Raw genomic sequence first — 19,739 nt, 5'->3', positions numbered from 1 at the left:
AAAAAGCCACTGTCCTAAGGAAGAAAGATTTAGGATGAAGTGGCCTTAACCAGGAAAGGGAGTTTGGAGATAAACAATCCAGCAGAGGGCTCTGTGTAAAAATGTTTATTTGTACTAATGCTTAGTATACAGGAACTAAAGAAAGAAAAAAAAAAATACACCTCAACTCCAAAGTGACAGTGAATTAGGGCCTTCCCACAGCCAAGGGGAAGGACACTCCAGGGTGTCCTGGCATGGACTGTCCCCGCCCCACTACTTAATGTGTCACCAGGCAGAAAACTGAAGAATCAGGGTGCGAAGACCTTACCAGCTGCTAGCGAGTGTGCCAGGGAAGAAAGGGATGTCTATGTGGCGTCCCCACCACCCAGGAGCCAGGATACACAGAGCAGGAGGCAGAGGCTCCCAATTCAGTTAAGGGCAGGAGCTGAATGCCCAGGTCCAGGAAGAACTAAAAGGGGATTTCGGAGGTAGGCTTTTTCATCGAGTTAAAAAACAGGCACATTGTCCAACATCTCCCTGTGGCCCCCAAGCTGCTGGCCTGGCCCCCTAATGCTTCCCCTCTCCCCACAAAACCAAAGGGAATGAGGAGGGGAGGCAGAAGACAGGAAATAACAAGGGTGGGGAATGCTTCAGTCACTAGAGACCAGGGCCTGTGACAGTGAGCCAGGCAAGCACAAGGAACAATCAGGTGAAGCTGCTCCTCCCCCTGGGGTGGAGTGGTGGGAATGGGATAGAGCCAGGAGGGTGACCAAGAGCATCCTGGCTCAGGCAAAGGATCCTGGGTAGCAGGAACAGAGAGCCGCAGAGAGCCACTCTGGGGGAAGGAGGCTGTGAGGCTAAGCAGCACAGAGGGCACCGGAAGCTTCTTGCAAGCTTGCTCAGTTCTCACTCCCAGCTGCTCTGGCAGAGGCCCCAGCCTGGCTCACCTCCAGGGGAAGGGAAAACCCTGGGGACCAGAGTGGAGGCAGAGCTGAGAGAAGTGAGCTGCTCTCCCACTCTTTCTCGGAGGACACGGTTTGAACGCTGTGAATACCAGGGCCGCGGCCCAAGGCAGACAGAGTGAATGCACTTCATGGAGAACAGTGAGAAGCTGGGCCCACAGGTATGCCTTGGGGCAGTGTGATGCTCCGTTCTCCCTGAGGGCCTGGGGCCAGAGGCGGTCAGAGCTGCCACCTCAGCTTGCTGCTGCCAAAGGCAGGTTGGCACGACCTCCCCGAGGTTCTCTGGACTTGTGAAAGAGATTAGGAAGGGAAGGTGGGTATGAAACACAGGAGAGAAACAGCCCTAGATGTATGGGGGATCGGGGGTGGCCACATCAAGAGGAGTTCTGATTCTGGTAGATGGAAGCTTTCTCCTTCAGCAGGTCCAGACACAAGTGGCAGCTCCAACTTCCTGCAGAGAAGCATAACGGGGTTAGGAGGGGCCCCGCACAATCCTCATCTGCTGTTCTTCTGCTCCCCATACCTCACCTCCAGTAGCAGGACTGGCTACAGGCAGGATGGGAGATGTTCTGCAGTAGCAAAGTTTCACAGTTATCCTGAGCAGGGAGGAACTCTAGGTCTTCAAATATCATGAAAAATAATTCTCAATGGAGATATAAGAAATAATCGCCTAGAGGCCTATTTCAGAATATAGATGCCCAGGCCCTCTTGGCCTATTAAATCAGAATCACTAAAGAGGACCTGGGTAGATATAACTTTTTTAAAGCTTTAAAAAGCTGTAAACTTGTGATTACAGAAGAACCACACTTCATTCTCATGGCCCCAAAGGTTAGAATAAAGATCATGAATAGAGGCTCTAGAGAAACCAATATTGATTCCACAGAAGACAGCTTTCTGTGAAGACCACGGAAAGACGAGAAGGGCTCCCCACCGTCACTAGGTGCCTGAGAGAGGCTGAGGACCCAATCAGAGGAAAGGGGGCCAACTCTGATGACCCAACTTGTTGTGACCCAAGTCTGGTTTCATAGAAAAACAGGAAATAATGTCCCTTATGAGAAAAATAACTAGCTCATACCTTGTTTATTAATATTTGCTATGGTTGGATTCTTCTATGCTTTTTTTGAGAAAGAAAATTAGCCCTTTATACCTTGAAGTTAATAAGCATAATTGTACATATGTGTATTCGAACATTATTCTGGGGGAAAGAATCCACAGCTTTTATCAGCTCTTCAGAGATATGTGACTCTCGAAAAGGTAAGATCCTTTCTGACCCAAAGGTAAACACGCAGCAGTTGATGAGCTTTCCTGTAAGTAGCCGGAGAGCGCTAACTACTTGAGGCTTTGTGAGCCGCATACAGTCTCAGCCATATCTTTTTTAAAAAAAAAAACTCTCTTTAAAAACGTAAAAGTAATTTTTAGCTTGTGAGCTATATATACTAGCTGCAGCTATGTTTGGCCAGAGGGTCACAGTTTGCAAACCCCTGACCTAGAGCCTAGACCATCTGATGGCTCTACGGGGCCCCCCCGCGAGCTGCCTGCAACTCTCCACTACCTCAGTGTCTGACAGCACGTGATTAGGAAAGCCTTTCTACAGTTAATGTAGAATTGTGCCTGTGAACTGGTATTTTATGGTTAAAAACCCCAAAAGCACACTACTTCTCCTCAAACATGGCATGACAGATGAAACTCATAAACGCGGGATGACAGATGAAAAAGCCGAGTGCTCCCCTGCAGCTGCGGCAGGACCCTCAGACTTTGTTAGTGGCCTTCTTCTCTAGGGGGTGACAGCCGTCCGACCTACACTACAAGTCAGCCCACATGACAGTGAGCTACCTTCTCTTGCCTGTAATGCTGGCCCACATCCTTTGTCACAGTAACAGCTACTAGGCATTTGTGTCCTCCTGAGTAAGCTTCTGAATTTCTATAAAGGAGGGGCTTCGGCACAGACACCTGGCTGGAAGAGGACTTGCGGCAAGGCAGCCACTTTTTGGTGTCACCACTGGTTTTGTCGAAGACCTTCCATAAACCTGAAGCATCGTTAAGCACTGCTGGAGGGCCAGAGTGACCCACTCAGGCTCCAGGTTCAACTCCCTCCCCCACACTGGCAGAAACAAACGCTCACATCTGTCGAGAATGGAGTGCTAAAACTAGTCTCGCGTCAGACAAACTAAGAACTGAGTTTCTTAGACTTGTTGGAGGAAAACAAATCTCTCCTTCTGGTAATTATTCTCTGCTCAGCATCTGTTTTCTCTCAGGCTGTCGATTTTCTGTGTTTGTAAATGTTATCTGGTGATAATGTACAAACATTAAAGCCTCAAAGTTGCAATGCTAGGAAAGCACTCTGAACTGAGTGAAGGCAATGTGCCTACTCCCTAATCTGAAAGAATGTATCACTGATACGAGAACTCACTTAACCGTACAGGCGATTTTCCAAGTTACTAATAAAATACTTGCTCTGAGTAAGAGATCAGGGAAACCTACCTTCAGGAGGCTCAGACATAGACGGGGTGAGACAATACATGTGGTAGCCACGATCGCAGTCATCACAGAAGAGCAGCTGGTCCTAGGGAAGGCAAGATGGAAGAGGAAGGGGGGAGGTGAATGACTAATGGGCCTCAGTTGGGCTGCTGAGGACAGGTAGGAAGGAGGGCTTCTGCAGACACGACTGCTAATTCCAGGAGGGGCAGGATAGATGGCAGTAAGAACAGACATGGGACCCTCTGGACAGAAAATCACTGCTGTCCACTTCCACCCAGACAGAGTCACTACTGTCATCCCACCTGGACGCCACCAGCCGCCTAACGGATCTCATGGCCTCCACATTGTTCCCTCCCAATCTGTCCTCCACAGAGCAGCCAGAGTTACCTTTTTAAGACGTAAGACAAACCACATCACTCCTGATTAGACTCTCGGGGCTGATGGCACCTGCCTTCCAGCCTCATCTTTTACGTGCTCTCCCACTGCAGGAGGGCTCCAGCCGGCCACAGGGGCCTCAATCCACCCAGTGTGTCCACCTTTAGGCCTTTTTGCTGGCTACTCTTTCCTGGGAATACTCTCTCCCCAAATCTTGGACTGTTTCCTTTGTATCACCCAAACCTCAACACCAACACCACCTCCTTGGAAAAGGCGTCTCTATCTGAATCAGTTATCCAGTTACTCTCTGCCACATTACTGCTTTCACTTTCTTCATGGAAGAGCATAAAAACATCACCCACTTCCTTGCTTATTGCTTGTTCCCGCAAGAACGTAAACCCCATGAAAGCAGGGACCTTGTTTGCCTTTAGCGTGCTTATTGCCTAAAACAGTATCTGACACCAAGTCGGTACTCAGTGACCACCTGCCCAACAAATCAAAGTTCCCACGGGTGGAAAGTACAGTAGAAGCTGAGCAGAAGCGTGCTGGGGGCGGGGGTGGGACGGGACGGGACGACACACGCACATCGTTCTCGGAGGTGCCACAGATGTTGCAGCACTTGCACTCGATGCACTGCCAGCGGTAGGTCTTCACGGCTGCCATCATCACGGGGGTGAACTGGAGGCAGGACGGATGCCCTGTGGGGGGAGCGAGTGAAACAGGCAGCCGGAGGTCGGGGAGAAGCGAGGTGACCTGGGTGACTGTGACAGCCGCTGGATGCTGGCAAGCCACGAGCCCCTCGGGGACTGGGTGCCGGCTAGGGCTGCCCTGGCCCTGGGTTGGAGGTACCTGAGCGGCCACAGTCAGAACAGGACACCAGCTCCTCGGGCTGTCCTGTCTTCTTGTTGATCTTGGAGTCCCCCAGGCAGAAGTCACAGTAGTTGTTGGGCAGGGCCAATCCATCGGGACCCTTCTTGGCTACAGGGAGAAAGGGAAGAACTTTCATGATACCCATGTGGGCCTCTGGGTCTCTCAACATCCCTGCAGGGAGGGCTTTTCATAACCAGGCCAACGCCTGTTTGCCCCGCCTCTGACAGCGGCTTACATTTCTGCTCCTCGGACCTCTGGGAGACCGGGGTGGGTGGCTGCGAGTCTTCCTTGTCCTCGCCCTCCTCCTCAGCCAGGTGGGAGTGGGCATAGTGGTAACTGAGGCCTGGTCGGTTCTTGTAACGTTTTCCACAAACTAAGCGCAGAGAAGATTGCAGAGAAAGGTGTCAGGATCCCAGAGTGCCACATCCCTGCCCCTCTAAGCTGTGGGCTCCACCTGAGGCAGAGGTAATCACCCCCATCAGCTCTGCTCAGGGACAGGCCTTTAGTGACAGCCGCCTCCCCGTGGCCAGGAACATCAGGCCTGGGGCTCTCCAGCTTCCATGGCTCTTCTCCCTACTAAACTCCAGCCCACGGCCACCTCTACTCCTCCACGTAGGCTGTCTGGGAGGCTGAGCCCTTGCCCCATCACCGCCTGCCCTGGGAATAGTCTGGCGAGCTCCAGGTCAGGAGGGAGAGGAAATTTCTATAGTCTTGCAATATGGCAGGAAGGAGGAAAGGTAGCAGAGACTCCAAACTTTTTTACCTCTCAGTAAATGAAGGAGGCTTACGCTACTCCATATATGACATAGCCCATCTCTGCCCAAATAAAGGAGCTAGGGGGTGGATCTCTTGGGGATAACCTACCAACTGAGTCTGCTGGGGTAGCTGTCTCCCAAAGAAACTCAAACACACTCCCACATCAGTGCCCTGCCCGACCCCCCACCCCCCAACCAGCAAGAAAAGCAGATCCCCACGAGGCATCTCGCAGTTTTGAGCAGTGATACCAAGAAGAGCAGGGGGCAGCAGGAAAGGAACAGGGAAGGGATGGGAGGAGGGGGTGGCGGGATGGTGGGGAACGTTAGCGGACCACTATGTGTCTGTTCTGGGGAGGGGGGAGCAGAGGGATCTGTTTGTAACGGGTTCCTTATAATGCTTCTGAAGCCACCCCATGCAGTGGGCCCGAGCAGCCCTAGGAGCAACTTTGTGGGAGACAAGCAGTGGTAAAGGCAGCTTCCAGGACCGTGAGGAGCGGAGCACATAGAAGGCCCATTGCTCCTGTCCCCATGCCATTCCAGAGCCTTTACAACTAGCATCACAGATGATAAGGCAGGAACAAGGGAGGAGGGAAAAAGGGATAGGAAAACCAAAAGTCTGAAAAGTTGAGAGAGCTACCTCTCTGGGGCGCTTTCGAGGTATGCTTTTGTTTGAAACTATCTGAAAGACAGAAAGAAAAGTCATGAGAAGAAGGCCTTGATACACTTGAGACAGGTGCGGCAGCAGCAGGAAAGCGGAGCAAACGAGAGAGAAACCCCAGCGGTGATGGTGCTCCCAGGGTGGAGGGACAGAAGTGGGCAAGAGAGAGAAAAGGGGGAGAGAGCACAGACATTGAAAAAGTCAGTGTGGGACTCCTGGGGCCCTGACTTGACTGGGGCCAGCAGACCTGGATGCCACCTACTTGAGGCCAACCCTGCCTGCTGTGTGTGCCCCTCACGGGTACCCCCACCCCGAGGAGGGCAATCTCCCCCAGAGCATGCAGGGCTCACCCACCGTGTAGCGGAGGCCAGGCCTCTCAGGGATCTCAGAGGGAACCAGGCAGCAGGCAGGACAAGAGTCCAGGCTTGTTTTACCACTTTGAACAAGGACACAACCTCCCCTCCTCTCATCTCCTGAGGAGCTGGGTCCAAGGCAAGGACTACCCACCCACTCGTGAGGCACTCACTGTCACAGGCATAGGGTTTATCTCGATCCTCCAGGATGGAAGCGTCCAGCTTCTTACGGGCACTGCCCACACCTTTACCCTGTGAAGAAGAGCAAAAAAAAGCCCTTAATAAGGTGTCTAGGCCTGAGGAGTTAGACTCTCCCGGAAGCTGGCTGCTCATCTCACTCAAGAGGGAAAATGGCAACAACGAGCAATAAAACAGTGGGACTCTGCAGGTTACCTGAGCCCCCAGGCTGCAGGCAGCACTTGGCCCCTCACCTTGGACTTCCCCTTGCCCCGACGCTTGGGAGTGTCTTCTTCATAGTCCTCATCATCGAGGTCATCCAGGAAGTCATCCGGTTCTAGGATCCGCTGAGTGGACAGGAAGATTAGGATGGGCAGAAATAAGGAACATCCAAAAGCTCCCCCATGATGGGACTGGCCGAGGCCGCCCAGAACCTCCTCTGTGACCTGGCCCCTCCGCTCCAGCCTCACTCCTCACTGCTGTTCTTTCAGTGCTTTGGGCTCTCCTTCCTCTGCGCCTCTCTTCATGTTGCTCCCCTAGCCTGGAATGCCTTTCCCATCATCTCCAAGTGGCTAAATCAAACCCCATGTTTTCATAAAACTTTCCCTGATACCCCAAGTAGCTGTGGCCTCTCCTGTCTCTGACCTGCCACCTTAGGTGTGTGTTAGTGGTGGTTCCCTTCCGACACCTCACTTCCCAGATTTAAATCAGAGCCTTCCTGCTTACTTGGGTGGCCTGGTGGGAAGTTTTTTTTTTTCCCCACTGATCTGCTGCAGCCTCCCTATATGTGAAATGGGCAACAATACCTATTTCATAAGGTTGTAGAGACTGGAGAAGATGATGGAAAAGCACTTAGCACAGTGCCTGGCATATTTTTAGCTCTTATTATTTTTATGTACAGTTTTATCTTCCTTGTTGGCAGAGACCAGGTCTGCATCACCCATGTAACCCCAGGCACCAAAAAACTTTGGTGGCAACAGAAGATGAACGGGAGTCTGTAGTTAGAAGGAAAGGAGCAGGAAAGACTGGAAGGTAACAATGAAGTTCTCATTACGGAATGGAGCAGGAACAGAAGTCCAGGTGGCTGCCTCCAGCCCCACAGCTTCTACTTCTATTCTGATTACTGGGTGGCCTCTGATGAAGAGGAGACTGATTTCCATCAAAGTTCCCTTAACCACAGTGTTAATCTTGTACCTTCCGTGCTCGACTGTTCGTCACAGGAAACTCGCCCAGGCTGTCATCATCAACTCGGGGATCCGGGGCGCCTCGCTTCTCCAGCGGGTCGGTGCGCAACAGAGCCTCTAAACTACTGCCGTCCTGAGAGATCAGCCCCTCCTTCTTCAGGGTCTGGTCTGTGTCTGCAGGCAAGGCCAGGAGGAGGCGAGGCTCAGAAGGGCTGAAAGCAGACCTCTCCGGGTGTTTACAGTGCTAGATCAGCCACTAGCCAGTCACTGTCTTCTGGTCTCTGGCTGCCCAGGAACCAAGACACCGTGGTTCACTTGGCACCATAACTTATCTGTTTACCTGTCTCTTCTATTCGACTGAGTTCTTTACAGAAGGAATCACATCTCATTCATTTTAGCATCTTTAGGATCTAGCATTGGGCCTGGTACGTAACAGGTGATGGGCAGGCCTCCTACTACACAGCAGGCTACGCCCCTGCTCAGGGAGGAGTGTGCTTTACCTGGTTTAATAGTTGGGAAAGAAAGTCTTGGATCCTCAGGAGGGTGGGCTCGTCGCTTTTTCCGCCAGCGCCGGGCAGGGTAGGAGTACAGCTGCCCAGAGGCCAATCCTGTGGAAGGGAAAAAGAGAGAGAAGTCAAGACCTAACCCTAGAAAACAATACCGAACACTTTCTGCATGAGTAGGCCCTGACTGAGTTCTAGAGCAAGGGAGGAGTATGGACAGTGAGGGCCTGGGGACGGGGTGCGGATAAGAAAAACAGATGTAAGCTCAGAGGCCTTGGCTAACACATAGCTCTCCAGGAGCCCCACAAGAGCTCCAGCAGTGCAGCCTGCAGAAAGCAAAGGCGCTCCATCCTCCCTGGGCTTCTAATACGGGGAGACTATAGTCACCCACGGTGGAAAGCAGTAAGGAAAACCCTTCAGCTGCTCACCACCCGAGATGAGGGTGCTTATTCCTCCTCGTGCTCCTGAGCGGACCCTCACCTGGACCCCGGTGTCGCTTTTCCATCCAGATATAGCAGTTGCTCTGTGCTACTCCGGTCTGTGAGTCCAAGAAAGGCAGGCGCACGCTGCGCTCAGCACAGAGGCGGGCGTTGTAATTGTGGCACTGCTCCATTGCATCTTTGTAATACTGCTCCCCAAGGCTGCAGGAAAGACAAAGATCAGGGGTGTGTGTGTGTGTGCGTGCGTGCGTGTGTGCGTGCGTGCGTGCGTGCGTGTGTGGGGCTGGTGCTGAGCTATCCCTTTCACTTGCCATCTGCTTCTCTAGAAGGCTCAAGGGACTTGGAGGGTGTCACTCTGCTTTCATTTGCTAACATTTCTGCCTCACGGGACACCAAGCCCCTTCACTAAGTCATTATGAGGAAAGGTACTTTACAAATAAATTACCGTCAGGAACACAGGATTTCATCATGTGTCTAATCGGACCTTAGTCTAACCCACAAAGAGGGGAAGAAAATAATGTTCATTCTGTGCCTCTCAAGAGTATAACCCTGTGCTAGCCAAGATGCTATTTCTCTTAACCCTCAGGATTCTGAGAAGCAGAGGTTAGCTCCTTTTTACAAATGAGAAAAGAATTCAAAAAGGTCTGGGAGACTTATGAAACTATATTTAGCAAACTCTATACTAACTCTATCTATACAATGAAATTCTACTTAGCCATAAAAAAAAAAAAGGAAACTCTTCGTGTACTAACATTAAACAATCTCCAAGACAACTAGAAAAAAAAAGGTACAGGGCTGAGCAGTGTTATAGGATGCCACCATTTATGTAGCCAATTGGTGGAAAAGAAACTGTAGGCCTCCAAGGAGAAAAACCAGGTGACTAGGGGACTTTCTCCTATGTGCCATTTTATTCTTCTGAACTTTAAACTAGGTGTTTAGCCAACTAATTCTATATACTAATTTTACAATAAATGGAAAACATCAGAAAATACTTGGACACTCTCGAAGCCTACTTTCTACTGAGTACCATTACACTGATACAAAACCTGTTTGCTCAAAGGCCTATCCTAGGACATTCTCCATTCTCCATTTTCACACCATCAAATTTTTTAGGAAAGAAACTTCTTGGACTCAAAAGATTCAATTTGAAATCTGATTTTTTAAAGTGCTTTAAAAAGCTGCAAAACTGCACAGTGCCAGGAGTTATCTGGTTCTAAGAAGCATGTATGGGCTTCCCTGGTGGTGCAGTGGTTAAGAATCCACCGGCCAATGCAGGGGACACGGGTTTGATCCCTGGTCCGGGAAGATCCCACATGCCACAGAGCAACTAAGCCTGTGCGCCACAACTACTAAGCCTGCGCTCTAGAGCCCGCGAGCCACAACTACTGAAGCCCGTGCACCTAGAGCCCGTGCTCTGCAACAAGAGAAGCCACCGCAATGAGAAGCCCGCACACTGCAACAAAGAGTAGCCCCAGCTCACCACAACTAGAGAAAGCCCACGCACAGCAACGAAGATCCAATGCAGCCAAAAATAAAAGTAAATAAATTAAGAAGCATGTATATAGAACCAATCTTGTTCTCATGCTTCAGGGTTTAACAAGTACTTTAGTATGGGAACTTTAACTATATTCACATTTATATATCCAATCAATCTCAAAATAAACAAAATGAGGGCAGAGATGATTTCTTTCCCACAATATCCTCAGTACCCACGATGGTGTCTGAAGCATCTTGACTAAGGAGTAAAAAGTCCTGGCTTGGCTGCAAGTCACCACATAAATGTGGACATTTAATCAACCTACATGGACCTCAGGTTCCTATGCTATTGACTGGGGAGGCTGAACTAGATAAGCTCTGACATATTCTACAAGAGGGAGACTCCTAGCAAAAGAAGCTGAACCGAGGTCTTCTGTTGTTTATGTCCATAACTCAAGCTACAGCAACAAACCCTTCTCTGGAATCTGAGGGGGGCTTTCACTGGGCAGCCACAATAGACCACTTAGGCACAGCTTAGCACATTCCCAGCAGCTGAAAAAGACACGCACTGCACACACATCTTGTGACACCACAAGACAGCCTGGCTTAATTCAACCGCCGTAATGACTGTAATTTGAGGTAGGCATGAATCCTGTATTGGACAGTAGAGCGAAGGGAACAGGTTCATATTTGCTCGCCTTTAGGAGGCAGCCATGTCCTCACTAAACAGAGGAAAACTGGATAAACAAGGCTGAGTGCAGCAGCTCCTTTGTTTCCACTGATGAGAATTGACACTGACACTGTAAGTCAAATGGAAGGAAGGGCTAGACAGGCTGAGAGCTGCAAAGTCAGAACAAGGAAGCTGGAAACAGCTGGGGGGGATGGATGAGAGATGTTCTATCAGAGCTCTTGAGAGTTAAGTGGGATTTCGGAAGGTGGGGCAAACTGTCTCGTGAGTAAGACAGCTGAGAATGAAACACCAGTTGGAGGAAGAGAGGATCTGACGAGGACAGAGCAAGAGAGAATGAGAGAGATCTCTTAAGAATCTAAGGCTCCTATTTCAAGAAATTTCAAGGTAACATCATTCTCCAGATCTCGTTACCTAACTCAGAGGATTTCAAAACCAGTCAGCAACCACAGCTATTTTATACCATTATGTTGCCCTAGTAAGACCCCTTAAAGATCGTTTCAATTCTGACACCACGTTTGGGAGGGACAGAAAATTTATAAACAGGGAAATTCTTCTCCCAGAACAAGATGCAAGTCAGAAAAGATGAGCTAGTAGTCCTGACCTCGATGTATAACCTCAGCTGTCAGAAGACTAGGCACACACCATGGTCAAGAGAAGCGCCAGAAAAGCACCTCTTTCCAGGATGAGAATATGGTACAGGAAGCCGGCAAGTCCCTTCTTAAAGGGCAAGTTCTGTAGGGAACTGTATTAACTGTGGTCCACAGCTCTCTACAGCTAGAACTGAGGAGGAGAAAGTTGGTTTCTCATTACTGGTATTCAGGAACCACGATCTCTACAGTTCTTTAAAGAGAAATAAGTCATGCTCTACTTAAATGGCCAAACCCTCATTTCTAACATCACACAAAAGAGTTGCTACCCCTATTTCCCCGATGAAAGTCTTCCAACATAAAGAATCTCACTACGTATAACTCTTAAACCTAGGCTAGTCTGACATTCCCCCAGTACAGTAAGGTTTCCAAAGTAGAAGCTTAGATTCTTTTTCGAGAAGCATGAAACCTGTGTCAAACCTCCCCTTACGATGGGACAGGGGGAGTCAACAAAGAGAAAGGGAGGGAAACAAAGAAAGAACATCTGAGTCAGGAAGGATAACTATATAAGGATCAACAGCATCATTCCTAAATTGATGGAAATGTCAGCTTGAAGAGAGAGCTGGGGAAACTGGAGTGGGCAGATCAGAGAGAAAGATAATAGCGTTGGGAGGAGGGGTGGCTGAAAGAGGCAGCAGGATGGAGCTGAAAGCAAGTTAAAAAAAAACAACAACAACCCACAAGAGGAGAAGGAGAAGGCACTTAGCTTAATGGAAGTGGGAAAGCATTCTCAAAGAAAAGGCTCCAGGCAGGGGGAGGGAGAGAAGCAAATGTACCCTTAAAAAGGGCTCTTGGGAAGAGTGGGGCTCAGCCCCCCACAAAGACAGATGAGAAGCTGTGAGTCCTTTAGAAGAGTTCCCAAACCTTTACCTTGTCATTCAGTCAAAATCCAAAACTAGACACCCAGACAGCTCTCAATTTTCCTACCTCTGCAGCCAGCCAAACTTACCCATCAAAGGAGCTTGCTGTATTCGCCCACGGGGGGCATGAACCCATTGCAAAATTCATTCAGATTCTTCTGCAGGGAGGAGGCTGGGTTACATCAAGTCCCAAGGCATCTTTAACTCACAGCTAACAGGCCATTCTCCATTTACCCAACAACCATTAACTTTAACCTTGCTCGAAATCTGCCTAGCCCAAGAGTACTGCACAGCGAAGACGGACGGCCTAGATGCCCCTCTGGGCGGCAGGGCGGCCTGGACCGCGTCCGTCCAATGCCCGCTTTTGGATGGCTGGGATTGGGCGGCGCAAAGGCCCTATTCCCTGAAGTTCTTTCCCTCTGTATCTGCTCCTCAACAAATTCTTCCCAAGAATATTTTTGGTCTCGGGTACCTGATACTCAAGGACCACCCGCCGCCCCCTCCGCCACCCGGAACATCACGGGGCTGTTTAGAATAAAACAGCCCAGAGTGCTTAACAGCGCCAGGGCTGCCGAGCCCGCTCCTCCAGGGCCGGTTGCGTGCAGCCGATGAGAAGGGGTCGGCGGCCGGGCCACTCCCGGGTCCGCCCTCTGCCCGGCTCCCCCGGACTGAGACGTCTCGGGAGCGAACCCGGGACCGTCTCTCGTACGCAACAAGGGCGCCATACTCTGGAAACCCTCAGCATGAAGGCAGCGCCCAGACCGCTTAGCCCCACAGGGAGGCTGCCCGTTAGGGGCTCCTGTGGGCCACCCTCAGGGCCTCCACAAGTTTCCAAAGAAGCGCAACGTCTTCTCTGGAGTCTCCTGTTGCCCTCCCCACTAGGAGTCGCAACAATGCCTTCCCGGGCACGTCCTTCTCTCCGCCTCGTCCCTTCCCATACCGCCCCCTGCTCCCAGGCCCCTTACAAGACCTCCCGGCCTAGGAGAGATCGAAACGACCACTCACAGCTTCACTACATTTTCCACCACAGCCGCCATCTTCCCGGCTCCTCTCCCTCAGGCCTAGAGGCCCGGAGCCCGCAGCGCGCAGGCGCTGGGGCCGCACGGGGAGCCAGTTTCCTCGTCCTTCTGCGCAGGCGCCGCCCGGGCGCGCGCGCCCGAGAGCGAGCGACGGAGTACGAGATACTTGCAGGTTCTCCTGGGCCATGGCGACGAGGGACGAATGCGCAGGCGCGACGGAGACGGGCGCGCGTCCCGAGACTCCGGCTCCAGTTCTCCCTCTTCCACCTGGTGGAGTGGGAGGAGAGAGAGAGGGTCTGGGCCCGTCCAAAAATGAGAAGGTGAGAGGTTGGTGAGAACTGGCAGGCCCAGAGGTGGCCTAGATAGAGTTCATGCGTCCTGCTACCTCGCCGACCTTTCTTTAACCTCATGGTTAACCCTTTACCCTCACTTACAGGCCAGGGGTTGGTGGGTACTCGAAGGTAAGAGGAGTGAACAGTCCACTTGGGCTGCCAAACATGTGCCCATTTTAGGGAGGGCGAAGTTAACTCCCAGAACCTGGCAGATCTTTGACCTGAATATTGGGGGTCTGACAGAAGTTCCCCCACCTTCCTGCCACCAACTTAATTGATGCCCGCCTCTTCTCCCTTGCTTCCTACTCCCAAGCTCGTAACCTCCATGAAGAACTTCCCTCCTGCAACTATCTTCTGTACCATTCATTTCTCCTTCACTATTGAATCACGCAAATTCATCTACAAATACGACTTTGAAAAAGATCAGAGCCCTTCCTTAAGCCCATTCTGCTTTTGATTGTCACCCCATCTCTTTTCACCCTATAAAAACACATATTCTGTTTATACTCCATATCTCTGTTGACTTATTTCCAAGTCTCTTTCTGCCCAGTTTAATGGGGATTTTGTTCCCCCAGTTCATTGAAACATCTTCTAACAAAGACACCACGACCTCCATTTCAACAGATTTAGAGATTTCCTCTCTGTCCTTATCAGCCTATCAACCCCCATGACACCACTGACCATTCCCTTCTTTTTCAAACTCTTCTCCAGGTCTCTGAGACATGCACTCTTCTGGCTGTCCCCCTATCACACTGGCACACCTTCACAAAGAGGCTATCCTATGCTATCACAGAGGCTCACCTTCAGCCTCTTTTGCTGGCTCTCTCCAGCCTCTCTTCCACCTGTAACTGTCAGAGCCTCCAGGGCTTGGTCTTTGGTCCTGGTAATATATCTTATTTCAGCAATTCTAAGATGCACCTATTCCCCACCCCACCCCCATTTTAATATTTCAGAATCAGGACACATCTTACCATCACTGTGCCTTAAAATCATGTTTGGCAGATGAGAGTTGAGAGGTATTTTCATTGCCTACCTTGCACAAACTTGCAGAATAGGCATCAGCGGCTTGGAAGGACACCCAGCAACAATCCTGGTGCACTCTTGTACCTCCAAATGATTGTGGGTATCACAGGTGACTCCAAAGCAGGAGTCAAAAGTATGCATTACAGCCTGAATGTTTGTGACCCCCAAATGCATATATTAAAGCCCTACCCCCAGTGTGATAGTATTTGGAGGTGGGGTCTTTGGGAGGTTATTAGATTTAGAGGAGGTCTGAGGGTGGGGCCCTCATGATGGGATTAGTGCCCTAATTAGAAAAGGAATCCAGAAATATCTCTCTCCATGAGGAAAGGCCATGTAAGGACACAGCAAGAAGGCAGACGTCTACAAACCAGGAAGTGGACTTCCACCAAGAATCAAATCTGTTGGCACCTTGATCTTGGACTTCCCAGCCTCCAGAACTGAGAAGTTAATGTCTGTTGTCTGTGGTACTTTGTTACAGCAGCCTGAACTGTCTAAGACAGTGTGCGAGCCCTGAAGCTGAGCACACACATACCCCATGACTGAGCAGTTCTGTCCGTGGATACATATATGGGAAAGCCTGTATGAGAATGCTCACAGCAGCATTAATTGTAATAGCCTCAAACTGGAGCATCCCAAATGCCCACAGCGCTAGAGTGGATTAAACAACATTGAAAAGAACAAACTATTGCTACACAACAACACGAATGAATCTCAAAAAACTTAATATTTGAATAAAAGAAGCCAATTTTGAAAGAGGACATATCGTATGATTCCATTTATATCAAGTTATGTAAACAGACACACTAACCTATGGGGATAGAATTCAGGAAAATGGTTCCCTGTGGAAGATAATAACAAGGAGTGGGGGGCACTAGGTGCCTAGTAATGTTCCTTTTCTTCATCTGGGTTACACAGGTTTATTCACTTTGTAAAAATTCATTGACCTACACAAGATTTGTGCACTTCTCTGTAGGTATGTCTCAATAAAAAATTTTAAATAAAAAATATTAGAAATGATAAGTAGGCTAGTTCTCTATTATTGGAAAGGCAGTTTATGAGCGCAGCACCAATGGCTTTTGATTCTTTTAGGATTCTTTTAAGAAATATTCCATCACTGAATAACAGATACTCCCTATGCTCTGAACCAGTGACCGATATATATATATAGTGTTACTCTTACAGACAGGAACCAAGCAGTGGAAGTCGGGGTGCAGCCTCTTGCAAGCTCAACTAATGACTCTTTTGCAAAATGTTTGTTTTCTGTTTCTGCCGCTCAGGGCTCTGGCTGATCTAGAGCCTTTAGGACCCAATGAAGGAATGCTTCCACCAGGGGGCACAAAAATGTTTTCTCTAAATTAGGATCTGAGACTGCCAGTGGGCTATTTTGAGTTCCACCTGCCACTGGGCAAAGTAAAAAGTGGGTACCATTGTTGGCTGGGGTGACTGATTTTAATTCTCTAGGGTAAATGGGATTGCTGTTACCCAGTGGGGGCAGGGAGAAATATAAACAAAACCCAGGGGATCTGCTTAATATTGTGTTCAGTGATGGGAATACCCTGACAATCCAGTGGTTAGGACTCGGCGCTTTCACTGTGAGGGCCCGGGTTCGATCCCTGGTGGGGGAACTAGGATCCCGCAAGCTGTGAGACCAAAAAAAAAATTACAGTCAGGGAGACAGGCTCCTGATTGGGTAGTTTTCAAAAAATTATTTTCTGGGGCTTCCCTGGTGGCAGAGTGGTTGAGAGTCTGCTTGCTAATGCAGGGGACACGGGTTCGTGCCCCAGTCCAGGAGAATCCCACATGCCGCGGAGCGGCTGGGCCCGTGAGCCATGGCCGCTGAGCCTGCGCGTCCGGAGCCTGTGCTCCGCTATGGGAGAGGCCACAACAGTGAGAGGCCCGCGGACAGAAAAAAAAAAATTATTTTCTTTCTTTCTTTATTTTTGGCTGCGTTGGGTCTTCGTTGCTGCGTGCGGGCTTTCTCTAGTTGCAGAGAGCGGGGACTACTCTTCGTTGCGGTGTGCGGGCTCTAGGCACGTGGGCTTCAGTAGTTGTGGCTCACGGGCTCAGTAGTTCTGGCTCGGGGGCTGTAGAGCACAGCCTCAGTAGCTGTCGTTCATGGACTTAGTTGCTCTGCAGCATGTGGGATCTTCCCAGACCAGGGCTCAAACCTGTGTCCCCGCATTGGCAGGCGGATTCTTAACCACTGCACCACCAGGGAAGCCCACCTGATTTGGTATTTAATTCCAACCTTCCCACTGAATACAAACTAAAAAAACAGAGGAAGTGAAAAAAAACTTAAAAGCATTGACAAGCTAGTAGTATAGTGACGAATTCCTGAGCTAACATTTAAGAGGTTGAAGCCCAGAGCTGTAAGCCCAGAATTCAAGGCAATTTTTGTCCTGGGGACATTTACTGATCTGGAAGATATAACTGTGAAGCTAAGCTGTTGTTTGGTGGTCTTTGGTGGGGAAGGTCAAAATCAAAACCCAGAGCCTGCCCAAGGTAGAAGTCAGATGCCCTACTACCAATACATGCCCACTTTAAGATGGGATCCTAACTTCTGTGGACTAGTAGTCCAGAGTCATATTATGCAGGTGGTCCAGGGAAGCTCAAGCCTTGAACTTGGATTAAGTGGACCCATCCTTATAATGCCTCTAGTCACCTAGCAGAAGGAAGCATATTTGGGACCAAGCACTATCCTTTCTGAAAGAATGTACTGTCATCCAAGGCCTCAAATTATTTCTAAAAATACTTTTTCAGATACAATATCCAGCTCTTTGTCAAAGATAATCAAGCACACAAAGAAACAAGAAACCTTGCACAAGAACTGACTGCAGGGCTTCCCTGATAGTGCAGTGGTTAAGAATCTGCCTGCCAACGCAAGGGACACGGGTTTGAACCCCAGTCCAGGAAGATCCCACATGCGGCGGAGCAACTAAACCCATGTGCCACAGCTACTGAGCCTGTGCTCTAGAGCCCGGGCTCCGCAACAAGAGAAGCCACCACAATGAGAAGCCCATGCACCGCAACAAAGAGTAGCCCCTGTTCACAGCAACTAGAGAAAGCCCACACGCAGCAACGAAGACCCAACACAGCTAAAAATAAATAAAATTAAGAAAGAAAGAAAAAACTGACTGCAAATAATATAAAGCACAGATTGACCCATACAGATTTAAGATGCTGGAATTATCTGATACCGACCATAACATAACACTGCTAATTGTGTTTAAAGAAGATAAAGACAAGTGTAAAAATATCTGCAGGCAACACATTTCTATTAAGAAGTGTCACAACAGAACTTTTAAAGAACCACATAGAACTCGTCCAACTGAAAAATACCAACACCAAAATTAAGAACACAATAAATTGGTGAAAAAGCGAATAGGCACTGCTGAAGAGAGAACAAGTGAACTACAGGGTACATAGGAAGACATTGTCTTGTCCTTAATACAGCATGGAAGACAAAAGAAAAGAAAATACAGAATTAGACTAGAAACATAGAGGATATATAGAGAGATCTAAGATGCATTTAACTGGAGTCCCAGAGGGTAAGGAGAAAGAAAGGGGGTAGAGGCAATATTTAAAGAGAAAGTGATCAATAATTTTCCAAAAATGATGAAATACACGAATTCACACGTTGCAGAAGCCAAATAAGGCCCAAGCAAGCTAAAGAAAGACAATGGAAATAAATACTGAAGTGTCCTGACGTCTGCAACTTACTTTCAGAAGGTCAGGAAGAAAGTTTTTATATTAAAGAGATAGAGCAAATGAGGCGAAATGGTAATAACTGGCAGATCTAGATGAAGGTGTATGGGTGTACACTGTACCATTCTTCTAATATTTCTGTGGGTTGGAAATGCTCCAAAATAAAAAGTTTCGGGGAAGTGTCTATACAGGGAGATCCTCCAAGAGCTCAAATTCTTTAAAAAAGAAGATTTAGGACATGTCACCTGGTAAAGAACCCTGAACAGGCAAGATGCAGGTTGAAGGCAAAGGTATCAAGAACTGGGTAGTGAAGAAGGGAGGTTATTCACACCAGACAAAGCTTTGTTGTAGAAAAGTCTACATATATTTCTTTTATTGCTGTGTCCAGTGTATTTTTTATATATTTTAATTCTCCCATTCTTCTCTCTTTCTCTCCACTCTTGTGTATAGGGTATATTGGTGGTAATTAACTTTACAGTGTAGTTTGTAGTTTGCAAAATATTGAGATGGGCTGGTAAAGGAATTGCAGGGGGAATGGACATCATCTCGAAATCCTGGACTTGGAAGTGGATGTGGTCATTGACAAGATTGTGAGTTGTCTCCCTTTGGGAAATGAGTGAATGTATTTTGGACAGAAAGAGGCATAGATGTATTATACCATGTATGTATTATATATTATATAATAATATATATATAATATATATATAATACCTATGATATTTTTAAGAGTAAATACTAGAATAAGGACATGCATGGACGTTGGACATCTAAAACAGTGGACTGTAGGGATATTTGTCTTTTTTTTTTTTTTTTGGCTGTGCCATGAGGCTTGCGGGATGTTAGTTCTCTGACCAGGGATTGAACCTGGGCCCACAGCAGTGAAAGCGCAGAGTCCTAACCACTGGACCACCAGGGAATTCCCGTGGCATATTTGTCATGTTTTTGACTGTCCAACGACAACTTGTCCTCCTATTTGTGGGAGGTGGTATCTGCAGGATATGTATAGCGCGATCCAAGTTGAAGAGGGAAAGTCCTTCACTTCGCCTCTGGCTACCTTGGTGAAGCAGGTATCCCGAGTTTAGTCTGATGCTTCAGTTTCGCCATCTAGTCCCCTTTCTCCACCCAGACATGGCAACCCTGAGTGGTTTCCCAGGGTCCTTGGCCTGATGCCTGATGCAAGGTAGGTGGGGAGCACTGCCAGGGGAACCGGGACAAGAATGTCCCTCTTTCATGGCCACTCTGTCTTCACCTC

At 48.9% G+C, this 19,739-nt stretch overlaps 1 protein-coding gene across 3 annotated transcripts; it reads right to left on the bottom strand.

Moving 5' to 3' along the window:
* DPF2 (double PHD fingers 2) lies at positions 1-13,479 on the bottom strand. Of its 3 annotated transcripts, none has more exons than XM_082844385.1 (12): positions 13,414-13,479; positions 12,498-12,580; positions 8,775-8,935; positions 8,292-8,399; positions 7,802-7,965; positions 6,862-6,954; positions 6,604-6,682; positions 4,900-5,037; positions 4,644-4,772; positions 4,380-4,492; positions 3,423-3,504; positions 1-1,392 (listed from the first exon to the last, which is right to left on the bottom strand). In XM_082844385.1, the coding sequence occupies exons 2-12, from the start codon at positions 12,554-12,556 to the stop codon at positions 1,316-1,318; spliced, it is 1,203 nt and encodes a 400-aa protein (XP_082700511.1). In that variant the 5' UTR covers positions 12,557-12,580; positions 13,414-13,479; the 3' UTR covers positions 1-1,315. The 3 variants fall into 3 exon arrangements, with proteins under 3 accessions (XP_082700511.1, XP_082700510.1, XP_082700512.1); XM_082844384.1 differs by having other exon boundaries at positions 12,498-12,566; positions 13,414-13,440; XM_082844386.1 differs by lacking the exon at positions 12,498-12,580.
* Between the last annotated feature and the right edge of the window lie 6,260 nt (positions 13,480-19,739).

Source organism: Leucopleurus acutus (genome assembly GCF_964270905.1).
Source record: "Leucopleurus acutus genome assembly, chromosome: 8".
Classification (NCBI taxonomy): Eukaryota; Metazoa; Chordata; class Mammalia; order Artiodactyla; family Delphinidae; genus Leucopleurus; species Leucopleurus acutus.
This window is presented reverse-complemented; position numbering and strand designations above follow the sequence as displayed.